The sequence below is a fragment of the Onychomys torridus genome, chromosome 2 (assembly GCF_903995425.1).
Source record: "Onychomys torridus chromosome 2, mOncTor1.1, whole genome shotgun sequence".
NCBI lineage: Eukaryota > Metazoa > Chordata > Mammalia > Rodentia > Cricetidae > Onychomys > Onychomys torridus.
In genome coordinates this window covers 21535256-21552937 of record NC_050444.1, presented here as the reverse complement: position 1 = coordinate 21552937, position 17682 = coordinate 21535256, and the positions used below count along the sequence as shown (strand labels likewise).

The 17682-nt window shown below is 39.3% G+C and overlaps 1 protein-coding gene across 2 annotated transcripts in view; it reads left to right on the top strand.

Annotated features, from left to right (window-relative positions):
• LOC118578702 (signal-regulatory protein beta-1-like) overlaps window positions 1–17682 on the top strand; it is a 52036-nt gene that overhangs the window by 6197 nt on the left and 28157 nt on the right. For both annotated transcript variants that reach the window (XM_036179868.1, XM_036179867.1), the window contains exon 2: window positions 15515–15648. In XM_036179868.1, the coding sequence (XP_036035761.1) occupies window positions 15576–15648 (73 nt within the window). In that variant the 5' untranslated portion in view covers window positions 15515–15575. The remainder of the gene's footprint in view (window positions 1–15514; window positions 15649–17682) is intronic.

The window sequence follows — 17682 nt, the reverse complement described above, 5'->3', positions numbered from 1 at the left end:
GCTGTAATTCGGCCAAACCTATCATAAGGGCTTTGGTTTGATTTTCTGCAACTCAAGCTCTATGGCTGCTGGAGAGAAGATATTCTTCTGGGGCACACTTAGAAAACTTTATACTGTTTATGCCCATCTGGAGCCAGTCAACCTTATCAGTAACTTTACTGTTATCCTTTACTATACTGTGAAGTTGGTTAACTTTATCATGAAGCTCATTCCTATCCTTTACCAATTTATCCAGAGATATTAAGAGCAACTAACCAGCAACATTACTTTCCTTATTTTCCCCAAACTGTCAAACGTTTCACATATAATGTCACTGAATCCATTGCCACTACTATTGATGGATGAATCAAGATAGTCAAATGCATTTATTTCTTTAAATTGGAAATATAGTTTACACCATGGGCCTTCAGTAGTTTCTAAGCTCCCAGGCAATAGAATTATTTAAAAGGCCCCAGTAACTGGAGGTGCTAGTGAATTTGAAGGTGGTCGCAAATTAAAAATCCATTTCCAGATACTTAATAGATTCATCCTTAAACTTCTGCTTCTCTAGAACCACTCTGGTACCAAAGTCTGTATTAGTCAGAAAAATCTAGAGTCACAGAACTTATATAATGAATATATATATGAACTTGTTGGAAATACTTACAGGCTGCAGTCAAACAATGGATAGCTGTGCATAGAAAGTCCAGTCATCCAATCGTTTCTCAGTCCCATGAGCTGGGTGTTTCAGTTGGTCTTCTGTACGTGTTGGAATCCTTAAGAAGTACGTCCCAAGGCCTGTGAAGGAATGGGCATGCTATCAAGGCAAGAGCAAGCAGGCAAAGAATGAACGGCAGCTTCCTTCTTCCATTGTCCTTATAGAAGCTTCCAGCAGTAGGTAGGACCAAAATTAAAGGTGTGCCTTCCCACTCAAATATCTGGATCAAAAGTGTGTTGTCTTTCTGCTTCCAGATCTAGATCACAAGTGTGCCTTCCATTTCTGAATTGTAGTTCATTACAGATATAGTAAAATTGACAACCTAGTACAGCCATCACAATTATCCAGGATTTTTTGTTTTTCCATATGAAACTGAGCATTGTTCTTTCAAGATCTGCAAAGAATGTTGTTGGTATTTTGATGGGTATTGCCGTGAATCTGTAGATTGGTTTTGGTAGGATATCTATTTTTATTTTTTATTTTTATTTTTATTTATTTATTTATTTTTTGTTTTTTTGAGACAGGGTTTCTCTGTGTAGCTTTGCACCTTTCCTGGAACTCATTGGTAAATGAGGCTGGCTTCCAACTCACAGAGACCCACCTGGCTCTGCCTCCCAAGTGCTGGGATTAAAGGCATGCGCCACCACCGCCCGGCAGGATGTCTATTTTTAATATGTTAATCCTAGAGATCCAGGAGCATGGGAAATCATTCAATCTTTGGATATCTTCTTCAATTTCTTTCTTCAAAGACTTGAAGTTATTCACATACAGTTCATTCATTTGCATCAAGACATTTCATATTATTTGTTGCTATTGTGAAGGGTATTGTTTTTCTGATTTCTTTCTCAACCCATTTATTATTTGTATATAGGAGAGCTACTGATTTTTTTTAGTTAATCTTGTATCCAGCCACTTCACTAAAGTTCTTGGGGTTACTTATGCATACTATCAGATCATCTGAAAATAATACTATACTGATTTCTTCCATCCAATTTGTACCCCCTTGATCTTCTTTAGTTGTCTTACTGCTCTAACTAGAATCCACGTACAATATTGAATAGAATAGATACAAAGAGAATGAACAGCCATGTATTGCTCCTAATTATAGTGGTATTACTTTGAGTTCCTCTACATTTAATTTGAGTCTGACAATGGGCTTGCTGTATATTGCTTTTATTATGTTTATGTGTGTTCCTTGTATCCCTAATCATGCAAAGACTTTTATCATGAAGGGGTGTTAGATTTTGTCAGATGCTTTGTCAACATCTAATGAGATGACCATGTATTTTTTTTTTAATTTCAGTCTATTTATATGATGGATTACATTGACAGATTTTTATATGTTGACCCATTCCTGCATCTCTCAGATGAAGCTTACTTGATCATGGTGGATGATCTTTTTTTTTAATTTTTATTTATTTACTTTTTTATTATTATGTTTTAATTTTATACATCAGCCATGGGTTCCCCTGTCCTCCCCCTCCCGAACCCACTCCCACCTTCCCCCTAACCCCTCCTCTCCATTCCCATGTCCTCCAGGACCAAGACACCCCTGGGGACTCATTTAAACCTGGTGGATTCAGTACAGGCAGGTCCAGTCCTATTGGTGAAATTATTAAGGCCACTCCATGTAGTTAAAAGGGAGGTTTATTTTGTGGGGTAACTTACAAATGAAGGGGTAGGTTGCAAGGTCTGGCAAAGGTATAGCACAGTCCAGTGGTGTTCTCTGGAGAACTCTGCTCAGTCTACCTCCAGCATCCAGGGTCCCGGAACCAAGAGAGAGACCTCCTCTCGATCCTTCGTATTCAGCTTCCTCCTCCACCCTGCCTTGTGGGCATGACCATTACCGAAGCCTCAATGGGGGTTGGAACTTCCAGGCCAATGCTGGGATGGCTATCCACTACATCTCCCCCTTTTGTCTAAATAAGAAAGTTCTAACCTAATACAAGACTATATACAAAGAGATGGTTATCAAATATTGTCCAGGAGTAATGAGGGATAATGACCTAGATAAGTTGGAATTACAATAAGTGCAAACAATGTCAAGCAAAAAACACATAGTGAAATCCAGGGAAGTCTAGGGCATGGGTAGGTGGCATGTTGCAAAGATCATTCCAAAAGGTGTCCTAACCTAAAAAACATGAGTCTAATACTTAATATATTCTATCTAAGATATTATATATGTATATATACTAAGTTGTAACTATAACTGCTAATCTCCAACCTCATCAAAGACCTGAGAAGGAATATAATAATACCTGAAAAATGGTAGAAGGATGCAAGCAACTTTCGGGAGTCTTGCAAGAGTAGACAGAGACAGCTAGCAGCCTGGACAGTCACCTAATGTCTCTCAGCATCATTGGTGCATTCAAATTGGCTACAGGCCTAGAGTATCTGACAGACCATTTTCAGAAGCAGGAATTCTGAAAGACCATCTTACCCTGTCTTGGCAAAGTATAGTGGTCGCTTTCCTTGTGTCCCGCTTGTCCAGAAAGGACAGCATTTGTACTGTCAGCAGTTGAGGCAAGGGCAGTTCTTTGCCCAGTAGGCCATTTTGTGCCAAGAAGACAAACTTTCAATTGGAAATGTCTTACAAGCCCAACATTCTCTTGGGATCAAATTGGTGCTGCCAGGAGCAATTGTGTCTCATGTCAACAGAATTCTAAGTTATTTAAATGCCATATTCTCTAGGCCCATGAAGTGTTTGAAGATTACCTGTCCATCTGACCTATGTATTTATAAATCTGGATAACCTAACTAACATAATAATAGAGATGACAAGCATAGGTGACAATAACTCTGTAAGTCTTATCTACCTAAACAACCTAAGGACTAAGCTTCCTATAAATAAGGCAAACAGTCTGTAAGCCAATGTACAGTAAAAGGACAATGACTTTAAATTGTGACAATACACAAAATATCTTTAACAGAGGTAGGAATGTATAGTGCAATATGCAATATGATAATAATCCTAAATATATATCAGTATACAGAATATCTTAAACAGAAGTAGAACATACATACAGTATGACAGATATAAATTCACATTTGTATCAATATACAAATATTTCAAATAATAAAAATATGTGTACAATATAACATAGTTCTGTATTTGTATCAATATACAAATTATCTTAAATAGGAATGTAAAAAGTTTATATTTGTATCAACATATAAGAATTCATAACAGTGCAAAGGCTGCTATATTACTAAATTTGTTTACTAATGTATATGATAGCATACCATAATATCTTATACCTATCCATTCCATTTTTTCTTTTCCCTTTTTTTTTGAGACATATTTTCTTTCCTTAAGGAGAGTACTGAGTTTAACAGTTTCTTCCACCCCTAACCCTAGAACTATTATCCATAAACCTGAGAAATATGAAACCTTAGGGATAAGGGGTGTCGTTTTCTTAGAATTGCTTCCTGCTGTTTAGGGGGCAATGGTATCTCTGTTGGGTATTGTGATCAGATAGTTAAATCTCAGTTAGACTAACTGTAGATTCTGCAGCAACTCTCAGAGTAATGGGTAAGATTATCTGAAATTCTGGCAAGAAGTGTAGTATTATGATGATTAACATTGCATCATTCTGGATTTGGTAGAATTGTTGTTGTTGGGGCCGCATCTTCCTTCTGGAGACTTCAGAAATAGCTATTGGAAAAAACTTATTTTTTATCAGAATGGAAGGTTTGGATTTAAAGATGTCTTGACATGTAAGAAAGGATTCCAAGAAATCAAGAGTAAGCATGGACAGAATTAGAAGCTTGAAGATAATGGTCCCTTATAATTGGTTTCCTTTTGTCTCACACCAGAGGGCTCTTCTGTTATGGGACTGAAGAATCTCTCAACCCTTTCTTTTATCAATATGCTTGGGTTTAGAGAAGGAGTGAGCCAATTCCATCTCAAAAGCCAGCTTGGTTTATAATTAAATTGGAACCACAACTATTCTAGATTGATAGAGATATAGATGTTAGACAGTGATATCTTACCCTGTGTAGATTGGCACCAATAGATTCTTTCTTACTGCTGTAAACATCCAGATATCCAAAATATCTGGAAGATGGGTATTTCCATTATCCTGGAAAGACAAAAACAGAACCCTACCCCAACCTTTGATTGTTAAATTTTCCTTACAACCTGAAGAGATGTCACATTGGTGGATGATCTTTTACTTCTCCTCATCAAGGGGTTTCTCCTGTTCAAATCGAATTTTTATTAATTTTGTTGGTATCCATAGCTTTTCTTCTCCTGTGGAAACAAAAGCAAAACCCCTTCCCCAACGTAGGACATATCCAGGTTTCCATTCTGAGGTCAACACATCTTTGAAATAAACTGGTTGGTTTTGCTCAGGAGTTTTGTCTGCCATTCAATGTCTCTCCGCAGCTGTTGTTCCTTTCTCATCAGCATTGAGAAAATTCAAGGTTAATAAAGCACTATGCAATCTATTTCTAGGAGTCATTGTTACCTGTTGCTGTTTATTTAGCATATCCTTTAAAGTTCTATTGGATCTTCCTATGAATGCTTGGCCTGTGGGATTGTGTGGTATACCTGTAACATGCTTTATATTGTAATAAGCAAAGAACTGTCTCATTTTATTGGAGACATATGCTGGGGCATTGTCTGTCTTAATTTGTACATGAATTCCCATGATGGCTATAACTTCTAATAGGTGTGTAATCATAGAATCAGCCTTTTCAGAACTCATAGGAGTTGCCCACTGAAATCCTGAATAGGTGTCAATGGTATGGTGTACATACTTTAATCGTCCAAATTCTGCAAAATGAAACACATCCATCTGCCAAATTTCATTTCTTTGTATACCTTTTGGATTGCTTCCTTCAGGTAATGGAGTTTGGTTATAGAAGGAACAAGTAGGACATTTTTTCACAATATCCTTAGCTTGTTGCCAAGTAATGGAGAAATCCTTCTTCAAACCTTTGCTATTTACATGGTGTTTTTTATGAAATTCTGAGGCTTCTAGCACATTACCTATTAGTAACTGATCAATCTCATCATTACCTTGTGCTAGAGGTTCTGGCAGACCTGTATGGGATCTGATATGTGTTACATATATAGGATGTTCCCTTTTTCTGATGATTTCCCACAATTGTATGGATGATGAAGTTAATTCTGTATTATCAGGAATAAATTCCACAGTTTCAACGTGTAAAACAACTCTCTCTGCATATTGAGAGTCAGTGACTATATTGAGGGGTTCTGTGAAGTCCATCAGTACCATAAGAATGGCATACAGTTCTGCCTTTTGTACAGAGCTTTATGGACTTTGTACCACTTTACTTAAGTCTCCTGATTTGTATCCTGCTTTCCCTGATTTATTTGCATCAGTATAGAATGTGAGGACTCCAGAAATTGGCTTGTGTTGTACAATGTGAGGAAGGACCCATTCAGTCTTCTTTATGAATTCTATCTCTTGCTTTTGGGATAATGGTTGTTAATCTCTCCGAAAAGTTACTGCAGGCTCTCTGCCAGTATTCATTATTTTTCCATAGTGATGAAATTTCCTCATTAGTTAAAGGTACTAAAATTTCTGCTGGGTCCATTCCTGTCAACTGACGAAGTCTTAATTTACCTTTTGAATCAAATCAGAGATCTTTTGTATATAAGTCTTTAAGTTCTTATTTGGTTTACATGGTAGGAATACCCATTCCAATATAATATCTTCCCTCTGCATCAAAATACCTGTGGGGGAATGTCTGGAGGGGAATTTGACAAGAATGCATTTAAGTTCTGGATCCACATGATCCACATGTGCTTCTCGAATTGTCTCTTCTACTAGAGCCAATTCCTTGTCAGCTTCGGCTGATAATTCTCTTGGACTATTTAATTTTTTGTCCCCTTCTAGAGTATTAGCCAAATTTTGTAGTCCATCTTTGGGTATTCCCATGATACCCAATAAGTTGGAAATGCTTCCTAACAACTTTTGAAAATCATTAAGAGTCTTCAATCGATCTCTCCTCAGTTGTACCTTTTGGGGTCTAATGTTTTGTAACTCTATCTTATATCCTAAGTAATTAATAGACTCTCCTCTTTGTATTTTTTCAGGAGCAATTTGCAGTCCCCAGCGAGGCAAAACTTTTTTTTACTTCTTCAAACATGCTTTCTAATGTGTCTAACTTTGGATCAGCTAATAGGATATCATCCATATAGTGATAAATTATGGATCATGGAAACTTTACATGAATTATCTCCAATGGTGTTTGCACAAAGTATTGGCACAAGATAGGGCTGTTTAACATTCCCTGAGGGAGGACCTTCCATTGATTTCTCTTGACTGGCTGAGAATTGCTATAATTAGGAACTGTGAAGGCAAATTTTTCTCTATCATTTTCTTGTAATGGTATGGTAAAGAAACAGTCTTTTAAGTCAATAACTATTATAGGCCATTCTTTGGGTAGCAGAGAGGGCAAGGGCATCCCAGTCTGTAGGGAGCCCATTGGCTGAATTACTTTATTAATAGCTCTCAGATCTGTCAGCATTCTCCAATTACCAGACTTTTTTTAAATAACAAATATAGGAGAATTCCAAGGGCTGGTAGATTCTTCAATGTGTTGAGCATTTAACTGCTCTTGAACCAGCTGTTCTAAAGCTTGTAGCTTCTCTTTTGTCAAAGGCCACTGTCCAACCCAGACAGGTTTATTAGTTAGCCATTTTAAAGGTAAGGCAGTTGGGACTTCTGAGAGTTTAACAGCAGTTGTGCTCTGTTTGTGTACAGCCTGAATGGTTGGTGACTGTTTTTTATAGCATGTTACGATATTATTCCTAGAAACATGCATTGGCCTGTATTCCTTTTCTGAGAGTGTAGGAATTTTAATCTGGGTATTCCACTGTTGTAACAGATCTCGGCCCCATAGATTTACTGCTACATTTGCTACATATGGCTTCAGACTTCCTCTCTGTCCTTCTGGCCCTATGCATTCAACCCATCTCGAAATCTGTTTTATCTGAGATAGGGTGCCAATTCCTAAAAGTTGGACATCTATCTCTTGAAGATGCCAATTTGGATACCATGATTTTCGTGTAATTATAGTCACATCCACACTTTTGTCTACCAGGCCCTCCAGAACCTAGCCATTAATTCGAATTCTAAGCTTTGGTCTTTGTTCATTTATGGAAGTCTGCCAAAATATTTGTTTTATTGTGTTCCTTGTAAACTGTGATTCATCTATCAGAGCTGTTTTATAATCCATTGCAGTATCGATTTTTACATTAGGCATTGGTTCATTCAGTTGTCCTGGAGAGGAATGTCTTCCACAGTGGCTGGGAATGTTCTTACCACATTTGATTTGGGGGCCTGCAAGAGGCCCCCTGAGGCATTTCCCGCCAGTAAAGGGTTGCCTCGTATATCTATTTTTGATCTGCACTCACTGATCCAATGTCGGCCTTTGCCACATCCTCTACATAATCCAGGCGGTGGTTGGGGTCTTCTGTTTAGGCTATTCCTAGAAGGAGTATTACTTCTAGGATTACCCCATGTACAGTTTTTCTTATATGTCCTGGTGTACCGCATTTCAAACTTTGGTACCACAGGGCCTTCTTTTACCTCTGGGATTTGTCTCTCCTATCCAAGCCTCATTACTGTAGTTAAGAGACTCAACACCATTAGTATACTGAATCCATTCTTCCAAAGGAGCTGATCTGACCTTTTATGATGTAAGTATTCTTTTGCATTCTGCATTAGCATTGTTGAATGGCAAGGACTCAGTTAATACTTTTTTTAATTCTTTATCTGACACAGCTTTTGTTATAGCTGTGTTCAGCCTTTGTAAAAAATCAGTGAAGGGTTCATGTGGTCCCTGAAATATCTTTGTGTATACCTCAGTTGCTTTTCCAGTTTCTGGAATTTTTTCCCAAGCATTTAGAGCTGCTGTACGGCATAGGGATATTGTATGCTCATCATAAATGGCTTGTACATTCCTGTCAGTGAAACATCCCTCACCAAGTATTTGATCTTGGGAGATCTCAAAACCTCTGAGTTTACCTTGTTGTTCTAAATTTCTTGCCTCTTCTCTGAACCAGCTTTTCCACTGTAACTGTTGGCTATATTCTAGAACAGCTGAAATTAACTGATGCCAGTCATCTAGACTGATTCTATGTGAGGTAGACCACGAATTTAACATCTGTTTTACATATGTGGTGTGTATCCCATATGTAACTACTGCTTCCTTTATATTTTTAAAGTCCCTTGTTGAAATTGGTTATAATGTATATGTCGTATATGGCTCGGGTGTGAGTCAACTGCTGGCTTCTCATGGATGATAACAGGATAAGCCATTGTATGAGAGCCATGTGGAGATGTTACAACCTGTATGGTCTTGCCCTTCTGCTTATTAGGTCCCTTGTCATGTTTATTGAGAGTTTCCTCCAGGGCTTGTAAACAAGTACCTAGGGTCTGTTCCAGGGAGTAAACCTCCTCTCTTGTAAGGGATTCCAGATTTTTCATGGAATCATGGAAGTTTTTATGTTCTTCTGAAACACATGATTCTACGGACCTTATCTTATCAATAATGATAATTTTTCTTCCTTATATATTGTCTGAGTAGCTACAACTTCACTCTGGAGAGTTAGTGTACTATCCATTAAACACTCATATTTATTATCAATAAAAGCAATTTTGGGTACAAGCTTGTTTTGTAAATTCTGGTTAGCAGATTCCAGAGAGAGAATCTTTTTATGTAAGCCTTCATTGCTATCTTTTAAAACCTGTAATTCCTGATTAGCAGATTCCAGAAAGAGAATCTTTTTATGTAAGTTCTGGTCAGCAGATTCCACAGACAGAATCTTTTTCTGTAAGCCTTCATTGCTAACTTTTAAAGCCTGTAAATTCTGGTTAGCAGATTCCAGAAAGAGAATCTTTTTATGTAAGTTCTGGTCAGCAGATTCCACAGACAGAATCTTTTTCTGTAAGCCTTCATTGCTAACTTTTAAAGCCTGTAAATTCTGGTTAGCAGATTCCAGAAAGAGATTTTTTTTTTTTCTGTAAGCCTTCATTGCTATCTTTTAAAACCTGTATCAGTCCCAATAATGACTCATCTTTGTTCTTATTATTAAACCAGCGTTTGAGCACTGTGTGAATTATTACAATGAATGTCAACATGGTACAGGCCAGATATGTCTTAGGGAGGTCGTATATTTCCAGGAAAATGTCATTCATCATACAGGCAAAAAGGTTTTTAAATTCTTGTGAGGTAATGTTGTCAGCCATATTACAAGAATTACTCAAAATTTGTTAGTCAGTTTTAAGGTGTAAAATTATCAAGTACTTTTACTTGAAAGAAGCTTACCTTTCTGAGGTTTTGGGGGTGCAGTAGCACTTTTCAGCCAGCAGGAGGCGTTGGTATAGCCCCAAAGCAAGGCCTGCTGGCGACAATGGCTGGCAGCAGCTGAAGGGAGGAGCCAACATGGCGGGGAGCCGGCACTCAGGGAGGAGTGGGAACGCCTCACTCACAGCGGGTTTTCACTGGTCTGGGGGATAATCTAGGGAACTGAGACCGGACTGGCTGCTCCCTTTTTTGGTAATGGAACCCTGTAGGCGTCCCCTGGTTAAATGGAACTTTGCAGGCGGGTTTAGGTACCGGCCAGCCGGGGAGGAGGCTGAGAGAGGGAGCCACCTAGGCCTTTGGAATTTGCCCCACGTGAGCGCCAGATATTGGTGAAATTATTAAGGCCACTCCACATAGTTAAAAGGGAGGTTTATTTTGTGGGGTAACTTACAAATGAAGTGGTAGGTTGCAGGGTCTGGCAAAGGTATAGCGCAGTCCGGCGGTGTTTTCTGGGTCCCGGAACCAAGAGAGAGACCTCCTCTGGATCCTTGGTCTTCCTCTTCCTCCTCCGCCCTGCCTTGTGGGCATGACCATTACCGAAGCCTCAATGGGGGTTGGAACTTCCAATGCTGGGATGGCTATCCACTACATAGCCCCCTCCTTCCAGGCTGAGCATATGTCCCTGTGTAAACCCAAGGTTCCAAACAGCCAGCTCATGAACCAAGGACAGTTCCAGGTCCCACAGCCTGCATGCCTCCCAAACAGATCAAGCTATTCAATTGTCTCACTTGTCCAGAGGGCCTGATCTAGCTGGGGGCTCCACAGCCTTTGGTTCATAATTCATGTGCTTCCATTCGATTGGCTATTTGTCCCTGTGCTTTTTGCAGTCTTGGATTCAACAATTCAGGCTCTGGCAGTCACTTCTCCTTCTTGACAGTTGGACACCTGGAGCTCCATCTGGGGCTTGGCTGAGGATCTATGCATCCACTTCCATCAGTTATTGGATGAGAGTTCCAAGATGACTGCTAGGGTGTTTAGTCATCTGATCACCAGACTAGGTCAGATCAGGCCCTCCCTTGACCACTGCCAGCAGTCTACAGAGGATATATCATTGTGGATTTCTGGGGACCTCTCCAGCACTCTGCCTATTCCTGTTCTCATGTGGTCTTCATTTATCATGGTCTGTTATTCCTCGTTCTCCCTTTCTGTTCTTGATCCAGCTGGGATCTCCTGCTCCCCTAAGCTTTCTTTAAATCTATTCTTGGATACAATTTTATTGAGCATTTCTGCATCTATGTTCATGAGGGAAATTGGCTGTAATTTTCTTTATTACATCTTGATATGGTTTGGGTACCATGGTGACTGTGGCCACATAAGATTAAATCAACAATGTTCCTTCCGGTTCTATTTTGTGGAATTATTTGAGGAGTATTGGTATTAGGTTTTCTTTGAAAGTCTGATATAATTCTGTGCTAAAACAGCCTGGCCCTGGGCTTTTTCTTTTCCCTGTTGGGAGACTTTTAAAGACCACTTCTATTTTCTTAGGGTAGGTCTACTTAAATTGTTTTTCTCATCTTGATTTAAATTTGGTAAGTATTGTCTATCACGAAATCTGTCCAGTTCTTTTAGATTTTCCAATTTTGTGAAGTGTAGGAAGGTGAAATCTAATGATTCTTTGGATTTCCCCAATGTCTCTTGTTTTGTTTTTCATTGTGTTCCCCTTTTTGTTTTTGATTTTGTTCATTTGTATATTCACTCTCCACCTTAGTTTGGATAAGGATTTGTCTATCTTGTTGATTTTCTCAAAGAACCAACTCTTTCTTTCATTCATTCTTTGTATGGTATTCTTTGTTTCTATTTTATTGATTTCTGCCCTGAGTTTATTTCTTGCCTTCAACTCCTCATGTGTGTTTGTTTCTGTTTGTTCTAGAGCTTTCATGTGTGCTGTACACTAAGTGCTATGAACATTTCTCTTAGCATTATTTTCATTGTGTTCCACAAGTTTGGGGACCTTATGCATTCATTTTTCTTGAATTCTGGAAGTGTTTAATCTCTTTATTTCTCCTTTTACTCAGTGGTAATTCAGAAGAGAATTGTTCACTTTCCATGATTTTCTAGGCTTTCTTTTGTTTCTGTTCTTGTTAAAATACCTCTTTAATCCATGGTGATCTGATAGGATGCAGGAGTTATTTCAATTTTCTTGTATTTACTGAGGCTTTCTTTGTGACTGTGTATTTGGCCAATTTTGGAAAATGTTCCTTGAGGTTCCGTGTTTGGGTGAAATGTTCTGTAGATATCTGTCGTGTCCATTCAACTCATAATGTCTGTTAGCTCCAGTATTTTTCCCTTTAATTTTTGTTTAGGTGATCTGTTAATTGGTGAGAGTTGGGTATTTAAGTCTCCCACTATTAATTTTTGAGGTTCAATGTGTGATTTAACTTTTAGCAGTTTTTCCTTTACAAAAGAAATTTATGCTCTTTTGTTAGGCATAAATGTTAAGAATTGAGATGTCATCTTTTTGGATTTTGCCTTTGATAAGTATGAGGTGTCTTTTCCCATCTCTTTTGATTAATTTTGGTTTGCAATCTATTTTGTTAGATATTAGAATAGCTATATCAGCTTGATTCTAGGAACCATTTGCATGGAAAATCATTGTCCAACCATTTACTCTGAAGTATTGTCTATCTTTGATGTTGAAGCTTTTATTTTTATTATTTTTTTAATGGAAAACCTTGTTTTCCCATCCATTCTGTTAGTCTGTGTCTTTTTATTGGGGAATTGTGTCCATTGATATTGAGAGATATCAATGATTAATAATTGTCAATTTTTGTAGTAGTTTATGATGGCTGTGGTGTGTGTGTGTGGGTGGGTGGGGGTGGGGGTGTGTGTGTGTATGTATGTATTCCTTCTTTGGGTTATTCAGGTGTGAGATTATTTATTGTCTGTGTTTTTGTGTGTGTAGTTAACTTCCTGGAGTTTGAATTTTCCTTCTACTGCCTTCTATATGGCTGGATTTATGGATAGACATTTTTTAAATTTGACTTTATCATGAATAACTTTTCTTCATCTATGGTGATTAAAAGATTAAAAGTTTTGCTGACATCTGTAGTCTCTTAGAGTTTACAGCACATATGTCTAATAGGTATGTATATGTTATTTGTCCTTTTTCCTTTGCAGCTTTTAAAATTCTCTCTTTGTTCTGTGTGTTTGGTGTTTTGATTATTACATGAGGGATCTTTCTTTTCTGGGCCAATCTATCTTGTGTTCTGTAAGCTTCTTGTACCTTTAAAAATATGCCATTCTTTATGTCAGAATATTTTCTTCTATGATTTTTGCTCAAAAAATATTTTCTGGGTTTGATCCTCAGCTCAAAAATTTTTTTTTCTGGGTTTTTTAACTGGGAATCTTCTTTTATTCCTATTTTTCTTAAATTTCACCTTTTCATGGTGTCTGAGATTTCCTGGATGTTTTGTGTCAGGAAATTTTTAGATTTTTTTTTTTTTGTGTGTGTGTGTGTGTGTGTGTGTGTGTGTGTGTGTGTGTGTGTATGTGGTTTTTTGAGACAGGGTTTCTCTGTAGCTTTGGAGGCTGTCCTGGAACTTGCTTTGTAGACCAGGCTGGCCTTGAACTCGCAGACATCCACCTGCCTCTGCCTCCCGAGTGCTGGGATTACAGGCGTGTGCCACTGCCGCCTGGCTAAGATTTAATGTTTTCTTTGATGTATCTATTTCTTCTATCATGTCCTCAACACCAAGATTATCTCTTCCATCCCGTGTATTCTGTTGGTGATGTTTGCATCTACAGTTCATATTCACTTTCCTAGATTTTTCCACTTCCAGAATTCCCTCAGTTTGTGTTTTCTTTATTGCTTCTATTTCCATTTTCCTGTCTTGAATAGTTTTGTTTCTATCAACTCTTTGTTTGCTTTTCTTGGTTCTCTTGACATTATTTAAGATTGTTTTCTGTTTGTTCTTCTTGCTGCCATGGCCTGTGGTTGAGTAGAAGTTCTCTACCCATTTCAGGAGCTGGACTTCTGATGTCCTGGATAGCCCCTGGTCCACTAGGGGATTGCTGCCCAAATTTGGGGCAAGTGTTCTGGCTATGTTCATGGCCTCTGATATGGTCAGTGGACCTCTGGGGTTCAGGACATTAGCCTGGTCTCTGTTGGGGTAGAAGGCTTCTGCCAGAGGTGTGTGCTAGCATCTGGTGGTAAGGAGAGGAAGGGCATTTGGAGTTGTGTTGGAGGAGCATAGGTGAAGTAGGGGCCTCAGAATGCTGGCCTGGTGTCTAGTGGAGTATGAGGCTCCCAACAGGGGTTTGGGTCAGGATAAGGTGACAAGGACAGGAGGAGAACTTGGGGTTATTTTGAGTGTACATATATATGCAGGGCATGGGCAGGAATGGAGGAGTGGATTACCTGGTTTGCAGGAAGCTGACCTGGCCTCTGATGGGGTGAAAGTCTACCAAAGGTGTGGGATGAAGAGAGGAGTGGCAGTTGGAGTTAATAGCAGATAATTTTTGTACATCAAGATCATAGCTCCAGACTATAAATACCTGCACTAAATATGTTTAAAATACAAATGAAAAAAAAAAAAACACAGATGTGGTTGATATCAGAATAAAAAGAAAGCTTATATATCTAAAGCACAGTGACAGAATAACCCACCTACATTTGCCTGTACACTTCCTGAAATGAGGGAATAATTTCTTGCTTAAGATGCTGGTCCTGTCTTTGGGCAGTTCTGCCATTATTCTAGATCTGCTTAACATGAAGCTGCAGTGAAATATCATCTAATATTTCTTCACCAGTTATCCCTTCAGATCTTTCCTGAAATTTCATGTCTCTGGATCTCATGTGCATCTCCTGCACATCAATACCCTCCCAGTCTTCAGGAGTTGCTTCTTGAAAAAAATAAACCTACATCTCTATGTCAAGGTACAATAGACTACCATTTTTCTTCTTCAAAATATCATTTTGGTCAACATGTTGACATTACTATAGGCCAATACTTGATTGTTTTGTAAGAGCTGAAACATGGAATGAAGAAGTTATAGGTTGCAAATCAACAGCATCTAGGATTATAAATTTAGGTGTTTAGCATCTTTTTGGTAGGATAGTGGTAGTGCATACCTTTAATCCCAGCATTCAGGACGCAAAGGCTAGTGATCTCTGAGTTTGAGGCCAGACTTATTTACAGAGTGAGTCCCAGGACATCCAGGGCTACACAGAAAAACCTTGCTTGAAAAACCGAAATGGAAAGAAAATAACCATTTGTCCTAGATTCTAATTGACGAGTTACTAAGACAAGATATCTGAGACCAAGTGGATCTAGAATAGGTAACAGAAAAAGCGAAAGGAATATTTTTCCTAAGCATATCCGAGTTCCTCTAAAAATGCATGATAAATAACTGCTCCTTTAAAGCTGCCTGCAATGTTGTGTATCTATTTCAAAATAACCAGCATGGTTCCTGTTTCATAACACAGTACCATCCTTTATACAGAATAAGACGCAGCTCCTCTTTTATTTGCAGATCATAACCTGGGATCTAACAAGCACAGACACTGGGCTGAGCAAGCTCCTTAGTTCTCAACATGGTTGACCTTGGCTTCTGGCTTCACACTCCTCAGAGTGTCCTGGTGTTGACCCTGCTGTTGGAACTCACAGGTAAGCTTGCCTCTGGGCTTGCCTTTGGGCCACTCTTGTGTGAAAAAAAAGTATGGGCTCAGGACCCCCAAGATCAAGATCTCAGACAAAGTCCTCAGCACAAAGGAGATTTATTTACCCCAGAAGGACAGGCATCAGGGATAAGGGGCAAAGACAGGAGACAGAAGAAGAGGGAGAAGGAGAAAGGAACCAGGGATATGAGGCAGAGATACTTGTTATAGAGGGTCAAACAACTACCTCTGGATAGAGGAGAGACAGATGTGGTACATAGAAAAATGGCATTTTATAAAGGTAAAATAGGAAACCCCATGTTAGTATGAGATGCTTAATTTTAATTGAGAATGTTAATTAGATGAGTCAAATGGGGCTTCTGATTGCTGGATTTCAATACTTTGATAGCTGGACAATGATAGTTACCCTCAGGAGGAAGAAGTTGTTAAATAAAGGAATTGACTCTGAGGGAATAGCTTTAGGAATGTAATCTGATAGTTTTCAGTAAGGTAGAGGGAATTGAGGAGAAGGCCAAGGCAAGCGAGTACACATGCTCAAGTGGGATAGTGTCCCTTTATCCCCACTATTCTGTTTTGTTATTGGGTGGCTGGATGTTGGGTAAGTGTGTGTCATTCTCTCTGGCTGATTCCTGCTAACACTGGGGCATTGTTTTAGGGGACCCAAGGAAGCTGGGTTGTTGGTCTAGGCTGGGAAGAACAGGCTGTATCAGTCTATGTCCAGATTTTTCAGGACCAGATGCTGAGGCTAGGCAAGTGCAGTTTGTGAGGCTGGACAGGATATAGATTCCTAGGAGACAGTTGGGGATGGCTCTGGAGTTGTTGGAGCAGTCTATAGTTGATTTGAAATCTGTTGGGACAGATAGACTAGGGAAAAAGGTAAAGTTAAGGAATGTAGAAAATGTTTTTATCTTGGATGTACATTTGAAACTGTTATGTTTAACTGTTAGAACCATGGTTCTGGTAGTTGGGAAGAGGAGTCCAAGACCAGGGAAAGTGTGGAGATCCCAGGGAAAGGGGGAAAGATCCCACACTTAGGAATAGGCAATAGGTAGGAAAACTTAGGCTGTTTGTTGACAGGAGTATTTGTTTGGAGTCTGTTTGAAAGTTCTTGAGAGGAGCCAGGAAAATTTAGATTGGCTGTATAAGGTAAATTAGGGAAGAACTGTTATCTAAAAGTGTTGTGACCATGTTACAAGACCCCCAAGCAACACCACCACAGAGCTGAAATCGGATGCAAAACATACAGGGGTTTATTACAAGCCTGGGCTTGGTCCACATCTAACTCACTGGCTAGCCAGGTGAAGGAGGACAGCTCTGACTCAGGGTGAAGGGTTTTTAAAGGGAAAAACTGCAAGCACAGTGGTACAAGTATTGGCATCATATAATTGGGTGAGGGTGTGTAACCTTTGAATTTACTGGTTGGAGTTATAGTTATCATCTTGGGGGCAGGCCTGAACAAGTCCCAGGCTTTGTCCTTGAGCTGCCATGGGGGCTGGCTGGCCTCACATATTCACATTGACCCATGCACATAGCTCTAAGTTGGTGAGTGGTCTCAGACAGTAAACAACTGGCTGAACCTTGAACAGTCAGAGTCCATGCAGAAAGGGAGCTACTGCAAGAACTATGTCATAGCCCTCCTAGAAACTGCTTGCTCAAGTCTCAGGAAACTGAAATTGAGGCCTGATCTCTGAGAGAAGACTGAGCAGCCTGCTATGGCATCTGCTTGGTCCTTTCAAAAGCAGGGTCTGAGCCAGGTGGTGGTGGTGCACTTCTGTAATCCCAGCACTCAGCAGGTGGATCTCTATGAGTTTGAGGTCAGCCTGGTCTACAGAGCTAGTCCAGGACAGGCTCCAAAAAGCTACAGAGAAACCCTGTCTCAAAAAAACAAACAAACAAACAAAGCAGGGTCTGATTGTGTTAAGGAGAATATAGTTTAGGAGGCTTTCGTCAAATGGTGGAAGGGATAGTATGTAACAGGATTGGTGTGGAAAGGTTGAGAGAACTTGGTTTTCGTTCCCAAAAG